General features: G+C 40.3%; 1 protein-coding gene across 10 annotated transcripts in view; it reads left to right on the top strand.

Moving 5' to 3' along the window:
- The window catches only part of AGBL3 (AGBL carboxypeptidase 3), a 93,332-nt gene that overhangs the window by 49,192 nt on the left and 19,995 nt on the right, over nt 1-24,145 (top strand). For 5 of the 10 annotated variants that reach the window (XM_062196748.1, XM_062196666.1, XM_062196411.1 and 2 more), the window contains 6 exons: nt 1,306-1,369; nt 10,184-10,264; nt 13,483-13,540; nt 15,307-15,378; nt 19,630-19,678; nt 22,293-22,486. In XM_062196748.1, coding sequence (XP_062052732.1) covers nt 1,306-1,369; nt 10,184-10,264; nt 13,483-13,540; nt 15,307-15,378; nt 19,630-19,678; nt 22,293-22,486 — 518 coding nt within the window. Of the gene's footprint in view, nt 1-1,305; nt 1,370-10,183; nt 10,265-10,396; nt 10,763-13,482; nt 13,541-15,306; nt 15,379-18,565; nt 18,819-19,629; nt 19,679-22,292; nt 22,487-24,145 lie in introns of those variants that run through there. The other 5 variants (XR_009866392.1, XM_062196499.1, XM_062197039.1 and 2 more) reach the window with 5 other exon arrangements.

Genomic DNA, 24,145 nt, shown 5'->3' with positions numbered 1-24,145 from the left:
AGCCTCCTCTTTCCGCTTGCCTGCTGGTATCTCGGGCTATGGAGGTTCGGCTCACCTCGCGTTCCAGCACTGGTGCGTTGAGTCTGCCGCTGGTGTCCCGAACTTGGGCTCCCACGCTCTCCACGCAGGTCCACTGTGAATCACTAGTTCCGGAAGAGTTTCCTCTGCTGTTTCTTCCCCTACTCTTCCTTGACCCTGCAGTATCTCCACTTATGTTAAACTTTCTCTCCCCCCGGACTAAGTGTGCTCCCTGCCTATTCCGCCATCTTGCTGCCTCTCCTAAACTTCTAAAATTTATTATTATTTGTTTGAAAGGCAGACCGGGGTGGAGGGGGCGGAGAGGGAGAGAAGGAGAGAGAAAGAGAGAGACAGACACTCCCATTCCACATTCATTTGTTCACTTTCCACATGTCCACAACAGCCTGGGCTGGGCCAGACCACAGCCAGAAGTTGGGAACTCAATATAGGTCTTCCACATGGATGGCAGGGATACAACTCCTTGAGCCATCACTTGCTGCCTCCTTGAGTGTACATTATTAACAGGAAGCTGGAATCAGAGTGGAACTTGAACTTGAACCCAGGCACTCTGATATGGGATGTGTGTGTCTCAAGCAGTGTGCCAAATGCACATAAGGTGAACAGATTCCATGTATTCCAATATACAGATTCAGGAACACAGTGATGCTTTCTACCCTACCCACCCATGTCCCACCCTCCCTCCTCTTTCCTTTCTATTTCTTTCTTTTAATTTTTACAATGACATACTTTCACTTTATTTTATAATCATAAACTTAACCCTCCACTAAGAACTCAACAGATAGTAAGAAGAGAAAAACACTATTCTTCAACAGTAGAGACAAGGACTGTTAAACAATAATCAAATCTCAAAATGTCGATTTTGCCCACATATGTTACATTTTTTGTACTCTTTTAGTTACCACAGATCATGGAAAACATATGATATTTGTCTTTTTGGGACTGACTTATTTCACTAAGTATAATGGTTTCCAGTTGCATCCATTTTGTTGCAAAATACAGGATTTCATTTTTTAGGGCTGAGTAGTATTCCATAGTGTATATATACCATAGTTCCTTTATCATGTCATCAGTGATGGACATCTGGGTCAACTCCATATCTTATCTATTGTGAATTGAGCTGCAATAAACATGGGGTTACAGGTAACTCTCTAATTTGCTAACTTACTTTGTTTGAGTAAATTCCTAGTTGAAATCTTAAATGTTCACTGAAACATTCTGAAATTAAAAAAAAAAAGTAATTTCTTCCTTGTTTTTTTGTTTTTATAGCAGCCAAGGCTCTGATAGTTCCGAATCCGACTCTCAGAATTATCTTCTCAAGTTAACTTCTCAGGTATGATCAAAAACTTTTGCTTATAACATGGATATGGTTTTTATTGTAATTACAAATCAGGCAAAAACAAAGTTTGCAGTCACCAAACCAAAAACTATTCTGGAATTGTATTGGGCAAATGTGTGATATCTACTACATTGAGAATTGGGAAATATTTTTTGATTAGGCCCAGCCATGCTTTCCCTAAAAATAGCTCCTCCAGCCTTTTTTTTCTGTATGGCTTCTGGTCCCACTCTTGAAAGTTCATTCCTTTTCTATTATTTCCCTGGTCATTTAAACATTAGTTTTAACATGTTTAATAGGAAATATATGAATAGGCAAATGGGTCACAGGGAAACCTGCCTCCCACGAAGCTTTCCAGCTCCCCAGTCCCATTCCCTGGGGGCAGCCCTGTGATCAGTCTTTTCCCCTCAAGCCCTTCAGGGACAAGGCTCTGCAAATATAGGTACAAGTCTTGTCCCCGTTTTTTTTTTAAATCAGCCCTTCATTTTGATATAATTTTAATCTACAGAAAAGTTGCAAAGGTAGTACATAGTGTTCCTGGGTGTCATTCACCCAGTTTCACCGACCATTTTTCAAGAGAGCTTTGAGTATATAAGGGTACTTCAAAATGTTGTTAGGAAAATGGAATTAAAAATTTAATTTTGGTGCAAAAAAGGTTGAAATCCCTGCACTGATTTTCCACAGCTCATATTTTCCACCAGCTTCTTGAAGACCTCTTGTAGGTTCCTCTTTGTGGCTAAGCATCTTTCTGAGCCTGAGAAGCCTTCATTCCAAACTACCCCGTCCCTTTGAAATCAGGCTAACAATATTTTTGCCACCGTGGGTCTTACAAAAACTAAGTTTTGTATGTATTTGATTCCAGACAATCTCATATGTCAAAACCACTCTCAAAAATTTTTTTTAATATGGGCAGATAGATAGATAATCCATACATACGAATTTATGTGACAATACTTCAGAATGTTCATGGAAAATGGATTTAAAGGAGAAGTTTGTTTTGGTGCAAAAAAATTAAAATCTATGCATAGTTTATTCATAATACACATTTTTCATGAACTTCCTGAAGACCCCTCATAGGCATGGATCTCAGGTTTTTTGCACTAAAATAAACATACCTTTTAATTCCATTTTACTATGTCTATTTTTTTAAACTTTTATTTAGTAAATATAAATTTCCAAAGTACAGTTTATGGATTACAATGGCTTTTCCCCCCCATAACTTCCCTCCCACCCACACCCCTCCCATCTCCCGCTCCCTCTCCCATTCCATTCACATCAAGATTCATTTTCAATTATCTTTATATACAGAAGATCAATCAATTTAGTATATATTAAGTAAAGATTTCATCAGTTTGCACCCACACAGAATATAAAGTGTAAAATACTGTTTCAGTACTAGTTATAGCATTAATTCACATCGGACAACACATTAAGGACAGAGATCCTACATGAGGAGTAAGTACACAGTGACTCCTATTGTTAACAATTTGACACTCTTGTTTATGGCGTCAGTAATCTCCCTAGGCTCTAGTCATGAGTTGCCAAGGCTATGGAAGCCTTTTGAGTTTGCCGACTTCGATCTTATTCCGACAGGGTCATAGTCAAAGTGGAAGTTCTCTCCTCCCTTCAGAGAAAGGTACCTCCTTCTTTGATGGCCTGTTCTTTTTACTGGGATCTCACTCGCAGAGATCTTTCATTTAGGTCCTCTTTTTTTTTCTTTTGCCAGAGTGTCTTGACTTCCCATGCCTAAAGTACTCTCATGGTCTCTTCAGCCAGTTCCGAATGCCTTAAGGGCTGATTCTGAGGCCAGAGTGCTGTTTAGGACATCTGCCATTCTATGAGTCTGCTGTGTATCCCTCTTCCCATGTTGGATCGTTCTCTCCCTTTCTGACTCTATCAGTTAGTATTAGCAGACACTAGTCTTGTTTGTGTGATCTCTTTGACTCTTAGACCTATCAGTATGATCAATTGTGAACTGAAATTGATCACTTGGACTAGTGAGATGGCATTGGTACATGCCACCTTGATGGGATTGTATTGGAATCCCCTGGCACATTTCTAACTCCACCATTTGGGGAAAGTCAGCTTGAGCATGTCCCAAATTGTACATCTCCTCCCTCTCTTATTCCCACTCTTACATTTAACAGGGATCACTTTTCAGTTAAATTTAAACACCTAAGAATAATTGTGTGTTAATTACAGAGTTCAACCAATAGTGTTAACTAGAACAAAAAAAAATACTAAAAGGGATAAAGTATCAAATTGTACATCAACAGTCAGGACAAGACTATTTTGAGCTGTCTTCATACATACTTTGATGAGACCACATTTCTAAGAGCCCCAGGTTTTAACAAAGGAGGTGTGTCAGTTTTCTGCTACTGAGTACTCCAGACTTAGGCAGCTTGAACCACGTTTAGCAGCACGTAGTTTCTGTGAGTCATGAATCCAGGAGTGGCTTAGATGTGTATTTCTGTCCAAGGCTCTCATAAGGCTGTCATGAAAGTGCTGGCCAGGCCAGGGCCTCATCTGAAGGCTTGGCTGAGGGCGGATATCCTTCCAGAACTCTCACTAGGTTGTTTACAGAATTCACTTCCTCAAAGGCTTCTAGTTCCTTTCTGGCCCTAGACCAAAGATCTTCAGTTTCTTGCAATGTGGGCTTCTCCTAGATTAGCCTATGACATAGCGCCTGGTTGCCATCAGCGTGAATAAGTGAGAGCTAAAAAGGCTGCATGGGATGGAAGCTGCAGGCTCTTTGTTACTTAACCTTAGGGGCAGAGTTCCATCCCCTTTGCCATATTCCATTCATTCAAAGTGAATCACTAGGTTCAGCCCGTAGCCAAGAGGATTAACAAGGGCACGAATACAAGGAGAAGAGGAAGCATTCTAGGCCACCCTAGGGATGCAGAAGTCATAAACACAGATGTAAAAGTCATAACCTTGATTTGACCCCTGTCTTACAGGTATTAAAAGTTTGACCTGTTTTTCCCCTCAGTTCTTTCGTTCAATTCTTTTTGAAGTTTATTTCTTCTAGTATCTTCCAAATGGAACCTGCAATAACCAGTTCATACTCTATAAACATTCTACCTCAAAATCTTTTATGTTCAGTGACTCTAAGGTGTTGGATGTTTCCTGTCTTTGATACTAGAGACAGTTTTACTAAGTGTACCACCTTTACATAAATTCATGTCACCATTTTCCACTTGCTTTTTAATTGAGAAGTAAAAGTCATATATAATATACAATTTTTATAATGCATATGCATTGTGGAATGTCAATATTGTGCTAATTAGTATATGCATTATTTCACATACTTAAAATTTTTAGTGGGAAGAACACTTACAATCTGTTCAGCAGTTTTCAAGAACATCATTCTTTTTAGTAACTGTAGCCACTATGTTGTACAATAGATCTATTGAGTTTATGCCTCCTATCTTATTGAAATTTCATATGGTTTGACCGAGAGCTCTCCAACCACACCCCACCTCTCAGGCCCTGAAGCCACCGTTGCACCACTCTATTCTCTGCTTAGTAAGGTTGACTTTTTTTTTCCCTAGTCTGCATATAAGTGAGATCATGTAGTATTTGTATTTCTGTGCCTGGCTTCTTTCACTTAATACAACGTCTTCTGACTTCATTTGTCACAAAGGAAAAAAATTCCTTCTCTTTTAAGACTGAGTAATATTCCATAGCTCATGTTTTCTTTATCTACTGATCTGTGGTGGACATTTAGGTTGATTTTATATCTCGGCAGCTGTGAACAGGGAAGCCCAGATATCTCTTTGACATGCTGATTTCATTTCCTTTGTTTTATACCCAGTAGTGGGATTACTAGAGCATATGATAATTTTGTGTTTAATGTTTTCATGAGTCTCTGTACTGTTTTACATTATAACTTACTACTCTACATTCCCACCATCAGCAGAAGGGTTCTCCTTCCCTATATCCTCTTCAACACTTCTCTTTCATCTTTTTTGATAAGTCACTCTAACAGGTATGAGCTGATATATACTTGGGGCCTTAATTTGCATTTTTTGATGATTAGTGGTGTTGAATATTTTTGAAAGATTTGTGGTCTGTTTTTATGTATTCTACTGAAAAATATCTATTCACATCCTATGTTAATTTTTTTTCATTTATGTGAAAGGCAGAGACAGAGAGAGATCTTCCGTCTGCTAGTTCACTCTCCAAATACCCACATCAGCCAAGGCTGCGCTAGGCCACAGCTAGAGCCTGGAACTCAGTCTGGGTCTCCCATATGGGTGGCAGTGACCCAAGTAGTTGACCCATCACCTGGAGGATCCCAGGGCGTGCATTAGCAGGAAGTTGGTTTAGAAGCAGAGGTGCAGCTTAAACCCCGGCTCCCTCATATAGAATGCAGGTATCCCAAGCAGAATCTAACTAAGCATCGTGCCACACACCTACCCCTGTTTCATTACTAGTGAGTTCCTGATGTATTTTGGATATTAAACCCTTCTGGTTTGAAAAAATTCCACCCTTTCCATAGGTTCTCTCTTCACTTTGTTGATTATTTCCTTGGCTGTTGCAGAAGTTTTTTATTTTATATAATCCCATTTCTCTGTTCTGGCTTTTGCTGCCTATGCTTTTGGGTTCATAAAAAAAAATTAAAAAACACATTGCCCAGAACAAGTCATGGAGTTTTTCCCCCATGTTTGCTTCTAGTGGTTTTGTAGTTCCAGGTTTTATGATTCATCAATTTTAAGTTGATTTTTATATATGGTATAAGGTTTTAATTTTATGCTTTTGCCTCTGGATTTCTAGATGTCAGAGTACAGCCTATTGAAGAGACTGTTCACACATCGCGTGTTCCTAGTGCTGCTGAGCCACAGTGCCCACCCAGCACCTTTGTTGACCACGAATGTGTGGATTTGTTTCTGGGCACTCTGTCCTATTCCATTGACCCCCATGTTTGGTTTTATGCTAGTACCATACCGTTTTAATTACTATAGCTTTGTCTATCATTTGAAGTAAAGTAGTGTGATGCTTCCAGTTTTGTTCATTTTGCTTGATTGTTTTATCTATTCAGGCAGTTCCATGAGAATTTGAGGATTGTTCTTCTGTTTCTGTGAAAAATGCAATTGGGATTTTGATAGCGATTGCATTGAATATGTATATTGTGTTGGGTAGCGTGGACATTTTAACTTTAATTCTTCTGATCCGTGAACAAAATATCTTGTGTCATTTATTATGTTTTCTTCCATTTTTTTCATTAATGTTTTATGGTTTTCAGGTTACATGTCTTTCACTTCCTTAGCTAAATATATGCCTAAGTATTCGGGAGTGGAGGTTTGGTTTTTTGGGTTTTTTTTGTTTTTTTTTTTATTTGTTTGTTTGTTTTTGGTAGCTATTATCAATGGGATTTTTTTTCCTGATTCCTTTTTCAGAGAGTCCATTGTTAGTATATAGAAATACTGCTGATTTTTGTATGCTGATTTTGTGTTCTGCAGCTTTAATGAATTCATTCATAATTCTAACCATTTTATATGGAGTCTGTAGGGTTCTATATACCAGGAGTATTAAAAATTCTACAGAAGGTACTGGTGTTGTGGTGCAGCAGGTTAAGCCATCACCTGTGACACTGGCATCCCACATGGCACCAGTTCAAGTCCTGGCTGCTCTGCTTCCAGTCCCATTCCTTGCTAATGTGCCTGGGAAAGCAGCTTAGGATGGCCCACGTACTTGGGCCACTGCAGCCACGTGGGAGACCTGGATAAAGTTTCAAGATCCTGGCTTCCGCCTGGTCCACCCTGGTCATTGCAGCCATTTGGGGAATGACCCAGCAGATGGAAGATTTTTCGCTGTCTCTCCTTCTCTGTCTGTAACTCTGCCTTTCAAATAAAAAAATCTTTTTTAAAATGCTATGGAAAGTGAATTATCATTTTAAAATTTTAATCTGGTTATTTTTATTTATTTGAAAGGGAGGCAAAGCAAGCGAGCTAGATTCAGAGATCTTCCATCTGCTGGTTCACTCTTCAGGTGCCTGTAACAGCCTGGGTTAGCCATGCCAAAGGCAGGAGCCAAGAACTCCAGCATGATCTCCCATGTGGTGGCAGAAGCACAGCTGCTAAGCCGTCACCTGCTGCCCCCAGGGCACATTGGCAGGGAGCTAGAATCAGGAGTGGAGCTGGGACTTGAATTCAGGCTCTCGGATATGGGATGAGGGCATCCCACGTGACATCTTAGGTGCTGTAGCCTATGTTCTCCCTGCATTATCTGTTAGCTCCATTTTTACACGAACTCTCTGAAGTACCCTCTTGTAAGGTCATGTTGTCTGCAAGCAGGGGCAGTTTAACTTCATCCTTTCCAGTTTAGACATCTTTTAAGTCCTTTTCATGCCTAATTGCCCTTGCGAGAACTTCTGGTACTGTGTTCAATAAAAATGGTAAGAATGGGCATCCTCACCTTTTTCCTTAGAGGGAAGGCTTTCCGTTTTTTACCTTTAACTGTGCTGATAGCTGTGAGATTTTCATTTATGGCATTTTTTATGTTCAGTTAGTTTCTTCTCCTATTTGTGTAGAATTTTTATTATGAAAGGACGTTGAATTTTGTCACCTGCTGTTTATGTATCTATTGAGATGGTCATGTGATTGTTGCCCTTCATTCTGTTAATGTGGAGTATCACATTTATAGATGTATGTATGTTGAGCCACCCTTGCCTTATTGGGATAAATACCACTTGATCTTAGTAATGATTGTTATTTATTGTGCTGTCGAATTCTGGTTGGCTAGTATTTTGCTGTATTTCTCCATGTATATTGAACAGGGATGTTGGCCTGCAGTTCTTCCTTCTTATGCTGTCCTGGCCTGGATTTGGTATCAGTGTATTTCTGGTCTCATGAAATGATTTGGGAAGTATTCCCCCTTTTTCAGTCTTTCAGAAGAAATTGAGAAGAATAATATTAATTCTTTAAATGTTTAGTAGAATTCAGCAGTGAAGTCATTAGGTCCTGGGTTTTGTTTCGATCTCCTTACTTTTTATTGGTCTGTTTTGATTTTCTCTTTCTTCAAAATTCAATCTTGGTAGGTTGTTTGTATCTAGAACTTTGCACATTTCTCCTATATTATCCAGTTTGTTGGCATATAATTATTTTTAGTAGTCCGTATGATCTTTGTGTTTACTTGGTATCAGTTATAATGTCTCCTCTTTTATTATGGTTTTATCTATTTAATCATCTCACTTTTTTCCTTAGACTAGGAAAGGTTTGTAGATTTTGTTAATCTTTTCAAAACACCATCTCCTCATTTCATTGATCTTTTCTATTGTTTTTCTAGTCTCTAGTTCACTTATTTCTGCTCTACTATTTATTATTTATTGTTTTCTTCCTTCTGCTATCTTTTGGTTCATTTGTTGTTTTCTTAATTCCTTGAGGTGTAACATTAGGTTGTACATTTGAAATCTCCCTTTTTGATGTCGGTGTTTATTGATATAAGCATCTCTCTCAGGACTGCTTCATTCCATATAAGTTTTGTTATGTTGTATTTCCATTTTTGTTTGGAGTATTTTTAAGTATCTTTTTAAATTTGCTTATTGACTCATTGTTTGTTCAGGGGCTTGTTGTTTGATTTCCATATATTTATGAATGTGTTACTGTTTATTCTGTATTATCCAGTCACAAAGCCAATGACTGTCACATAGTATGTTTTTATTAGGACAGTGTCCTGCTTCTAGGTATCAATTTTTGTGATGTAAATATTATACTACATAAAAATTTTCTTAGTATCTCAGTGACTGACAACAACAAACTTTTATTTTATTGTTGCTGTTCCTAGATCTGCAGGCCAGCTGGACATAGCTCCAGATTGTGGGTTGGGTTTAGATCTAGTCCACCTTTCTTCCTTGCCCCAGACCAGTCGCTGGCTAAGGCATGTTCTGCTCATGGATGATGACGAGAGTTCAACAAGGAAGGCCACACCATGCAAATATGTTTAGAGCCTCTGTGTAATGTGCCACTGGCCAGATAAAGTCATATTTCCAATCTAACATGAATGGAATGGGAAAGCATAATTCTACACTAGCTGGGGAATAGAATTTAGAAGCAATCCAGGGATATGTTTTCTAAAGTTAGTAGAACTAAAAGTGCAAAGGCCCTGAGGGAGGAAAATGTTTCTCATTTTCTAGGATGACCAAGGTGTGTAAGACTGAACAGAATGGTGATAAGAGTTGAAACCCCGTAGGTATCTGTCAGGAGCGGAGAGAACAGATCGTGTAAAGTCCTGTGGCCTCAGACTTTCATTTTTGCTCTGAGTTTGAAGAATTCTGAGCAGAGGAGTGAGATGATCTGCTTCATGTATTAGCAGGATCACTTTGGCTTTTGAGTTGAGAGTAGAATGACAGAATGCAAGAGAGACCAGTTAGAGGCTCTTAGAATAATGCAGGCAAGATAAAGTGGTGGCTGAACAAGGGTGGTACTAGTTGAGGGACTAAGAAATAGGTTTTGTACGTATTTTAAAGTTAGAGATTACAGAGTTTGCTGATGATGTGTGTGCATTATTGAGAAACTGAAGGAAGAGAACTTTGGTTCTGAACAACTAGTTATGAGCAATTCTACTTACTGATGTGGGAACCATGGTATAATAGTCCATGTCCAGAGCCAGTCCACCTCTTGTTTCCACCATTTAGAGCATCTTAGGTTTGCTTTTTATACATTATCTAGAGGTTTTAGCTGTGCTTAGAGAAATAGGGAGGTACTTCCCCATCTTCTTTGGACTGTGAATCTCAAGATAGTTTTGTCTGCATGCATATTGTCTTGTATTTATTGATTGAACACTGATGTTAAGTGATTCTTTTCCTAGGTAAAAAATAAGAAAAAGTATCTGAAAGCAAAGAAGGAGAGGAATTCTATTCGAGCAAGCCACCACAATGCCAAAGAAGAGGTAAATCTTAGTTCATCTGGTAATGGTTTCTGAAAAAAATTAATGCAAGAGAATGGCAAATTATTTTCTCTTAAACTTCTTATACCCTAATTAAAATATTGTTCATACTGTTTACTATTATTGAAAATACAGGGGACGGCACTGTGGCCTGGAAAGTTAAGCCTCTGCCTGCAGCTTTGACATCCTATATGGGCACCAGTTCAAGTCTCAGCTGCTCCACTTCCAATCCAGCTCTCTGCTAATGCACCTGGGAAGACAGCAGAGGATGGCCCAAGTACTTGGGCCCCTGCACCCATGTGGGAGACCTGGATGAAGCTCCTGGCTCCTGGTTCCTGGCTTTAGCCTGGCCTAGCCCTGGCTGTTGCAGCCATTTGGAAAATGAACCATTGAATGAAAGATAGAGATTCCCTCTCTCTCCCTCTCTCTCTCTCTTCCTCCCTCCCTCTCTCTCTTCTTCTTTCCCCTTCCCCCTTCTCTCTCTCTATTTCTGCCTTTCAAATAAATAAATACATCTTTTTTTTTTTTTTTGACAGGCAGAGTGGATAGAGAGAGAGAGAGTCAGAGAGAAAGGTCTTCCTTTGCCATTGGTTCACCCTCCAATGGCCGCTGCGGCCGGCGCATCTCGCTGATCCGAAGGCAGGAGCCAGGTTCTTCTCCTGGTCTCCCATGCGGGTGCAGGGCCCAAGGACTTGGGCCATCCTCCACTGCCTTCCCGGGCCATAGCAGAGAGCTGGCCTGGAAGAGGGGCAACCGGGATAGAATCCGGCACCCCAACCGGGACTAGAACCCGGTGTGCCAGCGCCGCAAGGCGGAGGATTAGCCTGTTAAGCCACGGCGCCAGCCAATAAATGCATCTTTAAAAACAAGAAATCCATGACAGATGAGAGGTAGCTCTTTGTGAGGTGCCATATTTTATTAAATTTTAAATTTACCTTACTCAGAGTATTTGAGGAAGTTACGAAGTTGCATTCAGGGTAGCAAAAAAGAAAGAAATTAAAACGAAGAAAAACAAAATGAGAATATAACAGCATAAAAACAAATGGTACTGAAAGATGGACTTGTACCAGACAGCATGAGGAGCTCTGCACACCCGCTCACAAGCAAAACTGCTGAAGATTATTGGAGAAAAATGACAGGCATTCAGCACAGTGGTTAAGACACCACTTGGGACGCAGGCAATACATACCACGTGCCTGGAATAAAGTCTCAGCTCTGATTCTGACTCTAGCTTCCTGCTAACATACACTTTGGAGGGCAGTGGGTGATAGCTCAAGTCCTGGGATCTTTGCTACCCATGGGGGAGACTGGATTCATCTCCAGATTCCTGGCTTCAGGCTGGTCTGGCCCTGGCTATTGTAGGCCTTTGGGGGATTAAACTAGTGGATGGAAAATCTCTCTGTGTCTCTCTCTGCCTTTCAAATATAAAAAATAATGTTTTTTATTTTTTAAATTATTTAAGAAAAAAACAATTTAAACTCTCCTGAAATGATCGTAAGAGCATACAGTAGGGCTGGCGCCGTGGCTCAACAGGCTAATCCTCCGCCTAGCGGCGCTGGCACACTGGGTTCTAGTCCCAGTCAGGGTGCCAGATTCTGTCCCGGTTGCCCCTCTTCCAGGCCAGCTCTCTGCTGTGGCCCGGGAGTGCAGTGGAGGATGGCCCAAGTGCTTGGGCCCTGCACCCTATGGGAGACCAAGAGAAGCACCTGGCTCCTGCCATCGGATCAGCGCGGTGCACCAGCCGCCTCGGCCATTGGAGGGTGAACCAACGGCAAAGGAAGACCTTTCTCTCTGACTCTCTCTCTCTCTCACTGTCCACTCTGCCTGTCAAAAATTTAAAAAAAAAAAAAAAAATACCGTAAAGCAAAAAACAAACAAAAAATCTGTTCAAGAAAATCTATCAAGCTTCATTAAAAATAGCAAAAGCTTATGGCATTTCAATCCAGATGGGTGCTTTCCTTTCCACTTTGTGCTCAGTGAGACAGAAATTCCATTCCAGACTAGGACAATGTAGGAAACACTGTGTATCTTCTAGACAGCTGTCTTCCTGGGAGGACCAGACAGGGGTAACTCTTACCCTGCTTCCTGCTCCTGTCCACGGGCTAAGTTCCAGGTGAGTGCAAAGAAGGAGTGGGAGTCTTCCGTCCAGGCCCCATCCGTGCAGTGCAGACTCTGCTGTGAGTACTACAGCACCTAGAATAACCAGGTCCTGGTTGCCCTGGCTTCTCCTTATAAAATGGTGTCAAAGGCAAATTGAAAAGATTTAAGGTCACTGCCCTCCTACAGCTCAGAATTGGACAGATATCCAGTGTAGCCTCAGGATCAGCAATTAGAATATGAAAAGGAAAGGAAGATGACACGAAACTCTCTCCTCATGCCAGCCCTTACAGCCACCCCTGCTCCCTACCCCCACACATTCAACCCCTGGTGACCACTAGTCTGTTCTCCATGACAGAGTGTTATCTCTGTTATTTCAGGAATATTATAGGAATAGGATTCAAAAACATATTTTTCTGGTAACGATTTTATTTCGTTTTTATTGTAAAACTCATTTATTTAGTTCTTCTACATTCACATAGTAGTTCTCTCATTTATCCAAGCTATATTTAATGTAAAATATTATGTTTCTTAAAAGATATATTTTTATCTTTCTGTATTGAATCTTTAAAATTGTTATGAAATCTTAATCTATATTTCATTTTGGATATTTTCAAATGGAAAATAATCTTCATGTACTTATGCTCTTCATTTCTCTGAACTTCTGTGTAAGCGTCCAGAAAATGTTTTTCATTTTTTGTATATAGTTTTATAATCCATTTATAGATTTTATATAATTTTATATATTTTACTCATTTCACACTTTTATATTCCTGTATCTTTATTCTTCTAACTTAAATAAGGGAGATTATAAACATACTTTTTTTGTCTCTTTCTTAAAGTAAATAAATTCTGTGTGAAGTGGAAAATGTTCAAATTCCCTGTAGTGCCAAAAACAGAATACCAAAATTTTCTTATATTCATTGATGCAAGAGAAAAGTGCTGTGAAAGATATTTAAAGTTCTAATTTATGATATATTTTCCCCATTCTAAATGTGTAAAAATAAAATGAGAAACTTTTTGAAAAAACTCACTATATCATAAATCATATACAAAATATGCCTCATTTTCATGTTTGTAACATTGTATTATTTTCTTTCTGACTCTGTGTTCCATTTCATTAGGTAAACGATGGAGAACATTTATTGAAAACACAGAAAGAATCAAATTCTGATGTGACAGGTAACATTCTGCTTCTTTCTCAGACTATTTCTCTTGCTCAAAGCCCCCACAGTTTTCAGATTGCCACTGTGCTTAGTGCCAAGGATATTAAGAATATGGTACCAGTTCTTCCCTGTAGGAGCTCATCTTTTAATCCAGAAAGAAAAGCAGGTTCAAGCCAAAAAGAGAAGTTAAATTGTAGACTGTTTTTTTGCTTCTACTGCAACATGCTGAGCCTAACATGAACCTTTAACTCACTCTCTAGCATTTCTGATTTTTTTCTTTTTTTTTCTTTTAATTTATTTATTTGCAAGGTAGATTTATAGAGACAGGGAGAAATAGAGAGAAAGGTCTTCCACTCACTGGTTCATGCCCCAGGTAGCTGCAAGGGCTGGAACTGAGCCAATCTGAAGCCAGGAGCCAGGAACTTCTTCCAGGTCTCCCATGCGGGTGCAGGGGCCCAAGGACTTGGGCCATCCTCCACTGCTTTCCCAGACCATAGCATAGAGCTGGATCTGAAGAGGAGCAACGAGTTCTCAAAATGCCTCCGCAGGCAGAAGCTTAGCCCACTATGCCACAGTGCCTGCCCCTAATTTTTTTTCTTAACTTCTATCACTTTATCTTCAATTGAGGTCCTTTGGGGGAAAAAAAAAAGCATTGTTGTAAGCAATATTTTAACTATTTAAAAATATTTAATGTTATATGTTTATATAACATATAACATTATACATTTACACCATACTCGCTTTCCAAAGGGATGTGAGGTAGCCTAACTTTAAAACTACATATGTGTTTATCCATTTAGCCTATGATTTAGACAACTAATGAAAAATAGAAATGAAGGCCTGGCGTTGTGGCATAGCAGACAAAGCTGCTGCCTGGGATGCCACCATGCCATATGGGCTCTGGTTTGAGTCCCAGCCACTCCGCTTCATCCAGCTCCCTGCTAATGCACCTGGGAAGGCAGTGGAAGATGGCCCAAGTACTCAGGCCCTTGCACCCTACATGGGAGACCTGGAAGAAGCCTCTGGCTCCTGCCTCCTGGCTTTTGTCTGGTCCAACCCTGGCTGTTGCAGCCACTTGAGGAGTGAACCAACAGATGGAAGCTTGCTCTCAGATCTGTCTGTCTCTGTGGAGCAGCCGGAACTCGAACCAGCACCCATATGGGATGCTGGCACTGCAGGGGGTGGCTTTACCTGCTATGCCACAGCACCGGCCCCCATACACACTTTATGTGTAACTTTTATATATGCTTTTGCTAAAATGTAATGTGAAAAGTTAGAAATAAAAATAAGCAAGACGAAGTAAAGATTACATTTTATGATATTTACTTTAGACCTTTTTCTATAGCTATATACTTTGTTGAATCACATAATCATGTCATTTTATAACTTTATTTAAAATTATAATATACTATAAACCTCTTCACGTTGAATGAATGGCAGCAAAGGACTGCATTCTACTCATGAACCTTCATTTATTCAGCTTCCTCTGTTGATAAACTTTTATTTCATTTCTATTTTCCAAAGAAAACAACAGTGAAAAACTTATAGCTTTCTATTTGTGTATATTCTTGATTATATCTTTTTAGTAAATTCCTAGAACAGGAATTGCTGGCCCAGAGGTATGAACAGAACTTCACAAGATCTGAAGACTGTTTATATTCATTTCATTATGAGTTAATTGCTAGGATTCTTCATTTTGAAAAAAAAATGATATAAAATATGAAATGTAAATGAGTCATTGAACTGTTTTCTGCCACTATGTTCCTGTATCATTTTCTCTAGATACAAAGCCAGATGCACCAGATAACTATACGGTTGGTTATTTAAGAAGACCATTGCCAAATCAAGGTTTAGGTGAGTAACCCAGGAACATAGCAATGAGTGGTCACCAGTCATGTGAATTTGAGAAACGCAGTAATTTGACCTGGGTCAAGATCTACACATAAGAAACTAAGAGAATATCATTAAGTCAGATAGCCAAGGAACAATGCACATTCCCAAATTCTGAAACCCAAACTTTCCTTTCTCTCTAGCTGTATATATACATGTTGGAAAATAGTAGAAATGCATTGTATGTCAACTTACTATAATTTTACCCAGTGGGAAAAATATTAATTTCATTGACTAATCTTTTCATTTGCAGCTCACTAAACTTTTGCGTAGAGATAAAGGTCAAAGAGTACTCTTGTCTTACTCTCATTATAGGATCCAAGGTCATCCAACCTTCTACTACACTTGGTGACAAGTGGTTCACTAAATTGCAATACCGTTCATTCCATTGCTAGAGGCCTACAGTACTGAAAAAGTTATTTTTATTTTGAGTTAAAAACATGCAATCTTGTAAATTTCACCAACTTCCCTTAATCTGTCCTCTAATTACACTAAACAGGGAAGGGAACTTAAATAAATCTGACTCATTTTCCCCTAATTCACCTTGAAATAATGAGAATAATTTTAATATTTCTTCTACTTCATAGTTCTCAAATATTTTTTTAAAGATTTTATTTATTTATTTGACAGGTAGAGTTACAAACTGAGAGAAAGACAGAGAGAAAGGTCTTCCTTCCATTAGTTCACTCCCCAGATGGCCACAACAGGCAGAACTGGGCTGATCTGAAGCCAGGAGCCAAGAGCTTCTTCCCGGTCTCCCACGTGGGTGCAGGGGCCCAAGCACTTGGGCCATTCTCCACTGCTTTCCCAGGCCATAGCAGAGAGCTGGACTGGAAGAGGAGCAATCAGAACTAGAACCGGCATCCATATGGGATGTCGGCGCAGCAGGCAGAGGATTAACCTAGTGTGCCATGGCGCCGGCCCCAGATCTTAAATATTTTTTAAAGATTTTATTTATTTATTTATTTGAAAGAGTTACAGAGAGCAGAGGCAGAGAGAGAAAGGTCTTCCATCCACTGGTTCACTCCCCAAATGACGTCAACAATGGCTAGAGCTGGGCCAATCCAGAGCCAGGAGCCAGGAGCTTCCTCTGGGTCTTTCACATGGGTGCAAGGGTGCAAGGGTCCAAGGACTTGGGCCATCTTCCACTGTTTTCCCAGGCCATAGTAGAGAGCTGGATTGGAAGAGGAGCAGCTGGGGTTGAACCGGTGCCCATATGGGATGCTGGCACCACAGGCAGAGGCTTAGCCCACTACATCACATCACCAGCCCCCATCTTAAGTATTTTTTTAAAAAGGCTGTCACGTGGGACCAACGTTGTGGTGTAGTGGGTTAAGCCTGCAATACTGGCATCCCATATGGGTGCCAGTACAAATCCTGGCTGTTCCACTTTCAATCCAGCTCCCTGCTACTGCACCTGGGAAGGTACCTGGGCCCCTGCCACCCCACATGGGAGACCCAGATGGAGTTCCAGGCTTCAGCCTGGCCTGGCCCCAGCTATTGTGGCCATTTGGGGAGTGATTCTGATGGAAGATCTCTGTCTCTCCCTCTCTCTGTAACTCTGCATTTCAAATTAAGAAATAATGATTAAAGAAAAAATAAGGGCATCACTTATTCCTTGAAAATTTCCTTCCATTTCTTTCAACCATCTGTATCATATCATTATTCAAGTCTCTTTATCATACTATGTTTCTCTCTTCTATCACTATTCAAGCTTGAGTGAAGCTGAAAACAGTATTACAGATACTGTCTAATCAGTACACAATAAATTTGCAGTCCAATTTGCTTTCTGTGTACTAGATTTTCATTAATAGAGCCAAAGATTGTATTTTGTTCTTTTGAAAATTGTCTTAAACTGTTAACATATTTCTACATATTCAATGTTTTATTTTCATTAGTTGCTGTGGTTTCTCCTCCATTCTCTCTTTCTTCAGTTGATATTTTGGTTCCATGTGTTGGACCTTAAATTTTATTCCACTTAATTTAATTTTATCAGCTATTCTTTCTTTGTTGTTTCCAGTGGAAGCATTTTTAAAGACTTTGAGCCAGCTATCTTAAAGAATATCTGCTTTTTAGATGTTAGTGGTATAGGGGTGAAAGTACCTCTTTTTCCCCACTGGAGGTGTTGTAATTGAGTCTGCTGAAATACACTGACACTAGATCAGCAGGAGAAGCAGCTTACAGATGTATTATGTGTATGAGGGTGTCACAGCAAAGTGGTGCCCAGTAGCTCAGTGGAGCTCAGAAGCACGTGTACCTTCTTTCACAGGGAAGAAAGGGTGTAGGCAATTCTAGAGGAAATGATTTGTAGGGGAGCTGTGTGGACCTGAGGAACAGATAATGGCCTAGGATAAATTTTATCTGGGCTCTGGGCATGTGACAGTGCTTGTCTTCCTGCAATATGCACCTTTGTTGAAAGCTGAGTTGACAGTAAACACACATGTTTATTTTTGTTTCATTGATCTGTATGTCAACACTCAGAAAGAGAGGTTTACCTTATGGTGATATTCAGTGTGCTTTAGTCTCTGAAAGCAATGGGCATTTAGTTATGGAGACCACATCATGAATCTGAAGATGCAGAGGGCCTGGTTGACAAACAACTAGTCTACCAAAAGAAGTTTGCAATGGATGGACATCTTGGAAGAGCTGGAAGACAGTCCCTACAAATCTGAATATCAACTGCTGTTAACAAGTGAAGTGCCAAGTGTTCCCTGCTCAAAACATTTTTGTTGACAGGATGTTTGACTTGATGCCATCACAGTGACCAACACCAGGACACTGTGTGACGTGGGCTTTATCAGAGAAGATCTAAATGTCAAAAGGAATTTGACATTTGAGTGTATTCTGTTTTATATAAAAGTAAGACAACCTAAAGGCTGCAGGTAGTCAAGAGAAATGTTACTGGGACAGGAAGAACAGCAAAAATATCCATCCTACTTTATCATAGGACAGAAAGAAACATTTCATTATATATATATATATATACACACACACACACACACAAATAATGTGGCCTGTACAATTTAAATATCCATTACAGAATCATATCATCAGAGGAGAGATAGAAGAATTAAACATATATTTTAAACACATCTGTTTAGTTCTACTTTTTCTTGAAAAATTTTTAAAGATTTATTTATTTATTTGAAAGGTAGAGTTACAGAGAAGAGAGGAGAGAGAGAGGAAAGAGAGACGAGAGGAGAGTCTTCCATCTGCAGGTTCACTCTTCAAATGGCTGCAACAGCCGGAGCTGAGCTGATACGAAGCCAGGAGCCAGGAGTTTCTTCTGGATCTCCCACGAGGGTGCAGGGCCCAAGGGCTTGGGCCATCTTAAACTGCTTTCCCATGCCATAGCAGAGAACTGGATTGGAAATGGAGCACCCAGGACCCAATCCAGTGCCCAGGTGGGATGCTGGCTCATCACCAGTCCCAATTTGTTCTACTCTTAATTATTACTAATGGCCACTGTTAACTGGTCCAATGGTTGTCTTGCTTGAACGGTAGCATATATGTAATAAGAAAGCAAATAATATAGAATATATAGCTTTAAATACCTATTTTTATATTTTGTGTTAAAATTATAATATTTGTTACATGTTATACTTTTTTTTTTTTTGACAGGCAGAGTGGACAGTGAGAGAGAGACAGAGAGAAAGGTCCTCCTTTTGCCGTTGGTTCACCCTCCAATGGCCGCCGCGGTAGGCGCGCTGCGGCCAGCGCACCGCGCTGCTCCGACGGCAGGAGCCAGGTGCCCCTCCTGGTCTCCCATGGGGTGCAGGGCCCAAGGACCCGGGCCATCCTCCACTGCACTCCCTGGCCACAGCAGAGAGCTGGCCTGGAAGAGGGGCAACCGGGATATACTTTTTAAAAAAAACTCTGGCTTATCTGTGGCCTAGATTGTTGCTCTAAAGAAGGTGGTCACCACAGGGTATATGTAGATATCCGTATAGTCACTTCTGAACTGTTTGATAATTATTAGATATTTCTACTGTTTGCTGTTCTCTTGAAGCCATTTAATTAAAAGGATTCCAGGGAAATATACACTCCTGTATTCATATTTCATGTGTCTGAATGATACAAAAGGTAAGTAAAAATAGGCTCAATTAAGCTGGCCACTATATATACAAATGAAGTCATTACCAAGAAAGTAAAAAAATGTTTCATTTAAAGTGAAAACCTAATTTCCTATATTTCATTGCAAATTTTCTTTTTCAGTAAAGATACCTGGACAAGAGTCTTCTTGGCTTCTAAAAAAATATTTAAGGTAGGAGAAGTTGATTTCTTCAACCTGACAACTCCTTTTCCTCTGTCTTACAAGGTTTTAATCTTCGTTTAAAGCAACAAAAGTGACTTTATAGTAACCATTGCTAATTGGGTGTCTCCTTATTCTCTACAAAGTGTCTGCAGCTTGGTCAGTGTTGGCTCAAGGTGCCCACAAAGGGCAGACACTTGGTGCCGCAGTTAAGAATTCACTCGGACGCCTGCATCCCATATCATAGTAGTGAATTCAAGTGCCGACTCTGCTTCCAAGTCCAGCTTCCTGCTGGTGCACACCTGGGAGGCAGCAGGGGATGGCTTACATACCTGGGTTCCTGGCACCCATGTAAGAGACCCGATTGAGTTCCTGGTTCCTAGCTTCAGTCTGGCCCAGCCCCAGCTGTTTCCAGCATTTGGGGAGTGAACAAGCAGATAGGAGGTTCTCCTCTCTCCCTCCCCACCTCCCTCTTCTCTCCCTCCCTCCCTCCCTCCCCTCTCTCTGTATTCATCCCCCTCTGTCTCTCTGCCTTTCAAATAAATAAAAGAAAATAAGTAAAAACAAAACAAGTGCCCATAAGATATATTTTATGGGTCCTGTGCTTTCAGTATCCCCAAGGATGCCTTAAAATTTGTAGTTACAGTCATTTCTATGCAATTATCATTATATTATCTGCATTTCTCTTCTTAAAAAGAAATGGCATATGATAATTATTTAGTGCTTTAAAATTAATGATACTCAAAGATTTTACTGTCTGCAGTAGCAATTAGAGCATTGGTCGCTTGGAGATAAAACTACCTGTAGTATCTACAAACTAGAAAAGGGAAGTCCTAGATAACAGAAAAACTTTGTCCAGTTTTCCTTTTCTTTTTTTTTTTTAAAGATTTTATTTATTTATTTATTTATTTATTTGAGAGGTAGAGTTACAGACAGTGAGAGGGAGAGACAGAGAGAAAGGTCTTCTATCTGCTGGCTCACTCCCCAAATGTCTGCAACAGCTGAAGCTGTGCTGATCCAAAGCCAGGAGCTAGGTGCTTCTTCCAGGTTTCCCACGTGAGTGCAGGGGCCCAAGCACTTGGGCCATCTTCTACTGCTTTCCCAGGCCACAGCAGAGAGCTGAATCTGAAGAGGAGCAGCCAGGTCTAGAACGGTGCCCATATGGGATGCCGGCGCCACAGGTGGAGGATTAACCTACTGCGCTACAGCACCAGCCCCAGTAGGTTTTCCAAGCTACTAATTATGTGTCTATTTTGTTCTTGTCAAGTTTCCTTGTCCTTGGGAATAATGACTTGAACAGCTGTCTGGAAAGTGCAGTAGGTAACACTAGGGGCTACATATTTGAGAATTGATCAGATTTTCCCAACAGAGAAACAGGATGTCCTTGGCTTCTCTTCTATGAACTTAGTTTCTGTTAAATAAAATGTATTCCAGTGAAGGGTATTGACTGTCTTACTCCAGAAACCTAGAAAAATTGGTATAAGACCAGTATATGAGGCACTTTGGCCATACCCAAACTTGGATCTAGAATTAATAATTTTAAGCTAAGATTTAATTTTTAAAAATATTTGTCATACCCAGTGGAAAAAAATCAAATGATATAACAAGACAAGAGAAGGTAATAGAAAAAGTGCTGGGGTTAGAAGATGTAAAGTCTAGACCTGCTGCTGCCTCATGAGCTGTGGCATCTTGAGGAAATAATGTAGCCTTTCTGATTCCTCTTAGCAAAGATGAGGATAGAACTGACCATCCTGGCTGGCGCCGCGGCTCACTAGGCTAATCCTTCGCCTGCAGCGCCAGCACCCCAGGTTCTAGTCCTGGTTGGGGCGCGGGTACTAGTCCTGGTTGCTCCTCTTTTTTTTTTTTTTTGACAGGCAGAGTGGACAGTGAGAGAGAGAGAAAGGTCTTCCTTTGCCGTTGGTTCACCCTCCAATGGCCGCTGCGGCTGGTGCACCACGCTGATCCGAAGGCAGGAGCCAGGTGCTTTTCCTGGTCTCCCATGGGGTGCAGGGCCCAAGCACTTGGGCCATCCTCCTCTGCACTCCTGGGCCACAGCAGAGAGCTGGACTGGAAGAGGGGCAACTGGGACAGAATCTGGCACCCCGACCGGGATTAGAACCCAGGGTGCTGGCACCGCAAGGCAGAGGATTAGCCTATTGAGCCGCGGCGCCGGCCCCAGTTGCTCCTCTTCCAGTCCGGCTCTCTGCTGTGACCCGGGAAGGCAGTGGAGGATGGCCCAGGTCCTTGGGCCCTGCACCCGCATGGGAGACCAGGAGGAAGCACCTGGCTCCTGGCTTCGGATCGGCGCAGCGCCGGCCATAGTGGCCATTAGGGGAGTGAACCAACAGAAGGAAGACCTTTCTCTCTGTCTCTCTTTCACTGTCTATAACTCTCTCTCTGTCTCTCTCTCTCTCACTGTCTAATTCTGCCTGTCAAAAAACAAAAACAAAAAAGAACTGACTGTCCTGTCCACATTACAGGACTGGTGAGATCCCCAAGTAAGATAATGTATATAAATATGTTGTATACTTTTAGGTGTTACATACCAATATAACGTGACAGGACGTCATTCCTGCAGGGATGGTTCACTGTTGACATTGGAATCAGAGTACTCTATTTCTTCCAGCTCCGAAAGTACCATCCAAAGTCTTAGGAAAGACCACCAAAGACAGTTTTCAGAACCTGATGAGAGCCCAATCCATGGAACAGTTCAACCCGAGGGAACTGATTGGTATGAAAACTGTTTCAAAGTGACATCCTTGAAGTGTCCCGTGAGCAAGCAAACGTCCAACTGGACTGAGAAGACAAAGATATCAACAGGTGTGTTCTTTTTTTAATTGCTTGGGAATTCAATAAATATAATATGTTTTTCATTATATTATTATTAGCAAGCCCTATGAAATCTTTTTTTAGATTTATTTGTTTATTTATTTATTTATGAATGAAAAAGCAGAGTGACGGAGGAAGGGGAGAGAGATCTTCAATTTGCTGGTGCACTCCCCGAATGGCCGCAACGGCCAGGCCAAACCAAAGCCAGAAACCAGGAACTCCATCCTGGCTTTCCATAGAGGTGCCAGGACTGTCTCTCCAAGCACATTAGCAGGAAGCTGGATCTGAAGCTGAGGAGCAGGGACTCAGACTAGTGCTCCATACGGAGTGTTGGCATTGCCAGTGGCAGCTAATCCTGCTGCTCCACAGTGCCAGCTCTCCTGTGACGTCTTTAATGCAGGAACTACTTTAGTCAACAAAGGGAATTGATAGCCTTTTCAGTTCTACCTCTTAAAAAACACTTGTCTTGTTTAATCTCTGTGTGAGTTGCATATAGAAGAAAATTATTTGTTTGATATAGGCTTGAAAGTTGGCAGTATCTTCCTATTATTGATGCTTTTCATTCTCAACACTATCCCCAAGGAAATAAAAGGATATTTCATCACCATATTCTAGCAGGTTCTGCTTCCTACACCTGAGATTTTCAGTTGGAAACCTTTGGCTTCTGCATTTTTAGATTTGGCCCTAAGTGGAAGACTGTTGTAGTTCATGGTTTCTGTCTTGGGATGTGTCTGTAATGAAGTTCCTCTCCAGAGGTCAGGGGAGATTGTTCAACCCTGATTCCCTCAAGGTAATCCGTTGTAGTTTAAATTACAGTAGTGAAGCTAAGGTCAAGTTCACTTGCTTCAAATCAGTGATTGCTTAAATCACATCTGCCTACCTCAGTGAGCCATGAAGATCATTCATTAAGTCTCAGAAACTGGACTTCCATGGAAATTATGCTGATCGCGATGTTTTCTTTTTTTTCCTCTGGAATAAATTAGCATTTTTTATTTATCTTCTTCATATTGTCTTATAAAGAAACAGAGCCACTCTCTTCATTAATTCTTGAAAAAGTTATCTCAAGGTAACCATATGGAGTAATTGGTCAAATAGAGTTATATTGACATTTTAAATAAATGTTTAAAAAAATCATATTCACTTAGATTCTCAATTTCATATGGCTATGCCAGCTAATAAACTATTTCATCAAAGTTTAAATTTCACCCAGAAGAGATTGCTGTGAATGTTAGAGAACCGAATGTTAGAAACAGCTAAGAGTATTTTCAATGTTGAAACTTTTTAGGATTTTACTAGCCATTTGAATGTCTCCTCTAAGCTGTCACTTGACATGTTTTTTACTTTTCTATTAAAGTCTTAATCTTCATGATTTATAAAAGTGACTGACATATTAAGACTATTAATCCTCTCCTTGTCATAAATTTTTATAGACATTTCCCCTAAGTTCTATTTTATCTAGCATATTTTTATGTGTACAATTTCTTGGATTGTCTTTACTTATTTTGGTCTCTTTTGTGGGTTTCTTTTTACTTCATTGTTCTAATACTTGTAATAGCTTATCCCATTTCCAAATAATATAAATAATCATCTATTTGCCTTTTAACTATCCATATTTTAAAAATTGTGGTCAGGTGTTGTGAGCAGTGTATT

This window comes from Lepus europaeus, chromosome 1 (assembly GCF_033115175.1).
Source record: "Lepus europaeus isolate LE1 chromosome 1, mLepTim1.pri, whole genome shotgun sequence".
Taxonomy (NCBI): domain Eukaryota; kingdom Metazoa; phylum Chordata; class Mammalia; order Lagomorpha; family Leporidae; genus Lepus; species Lepus europaeus.
This window is presented reverse-complemented; position numbering and strand designations above follow the sequence as displayed.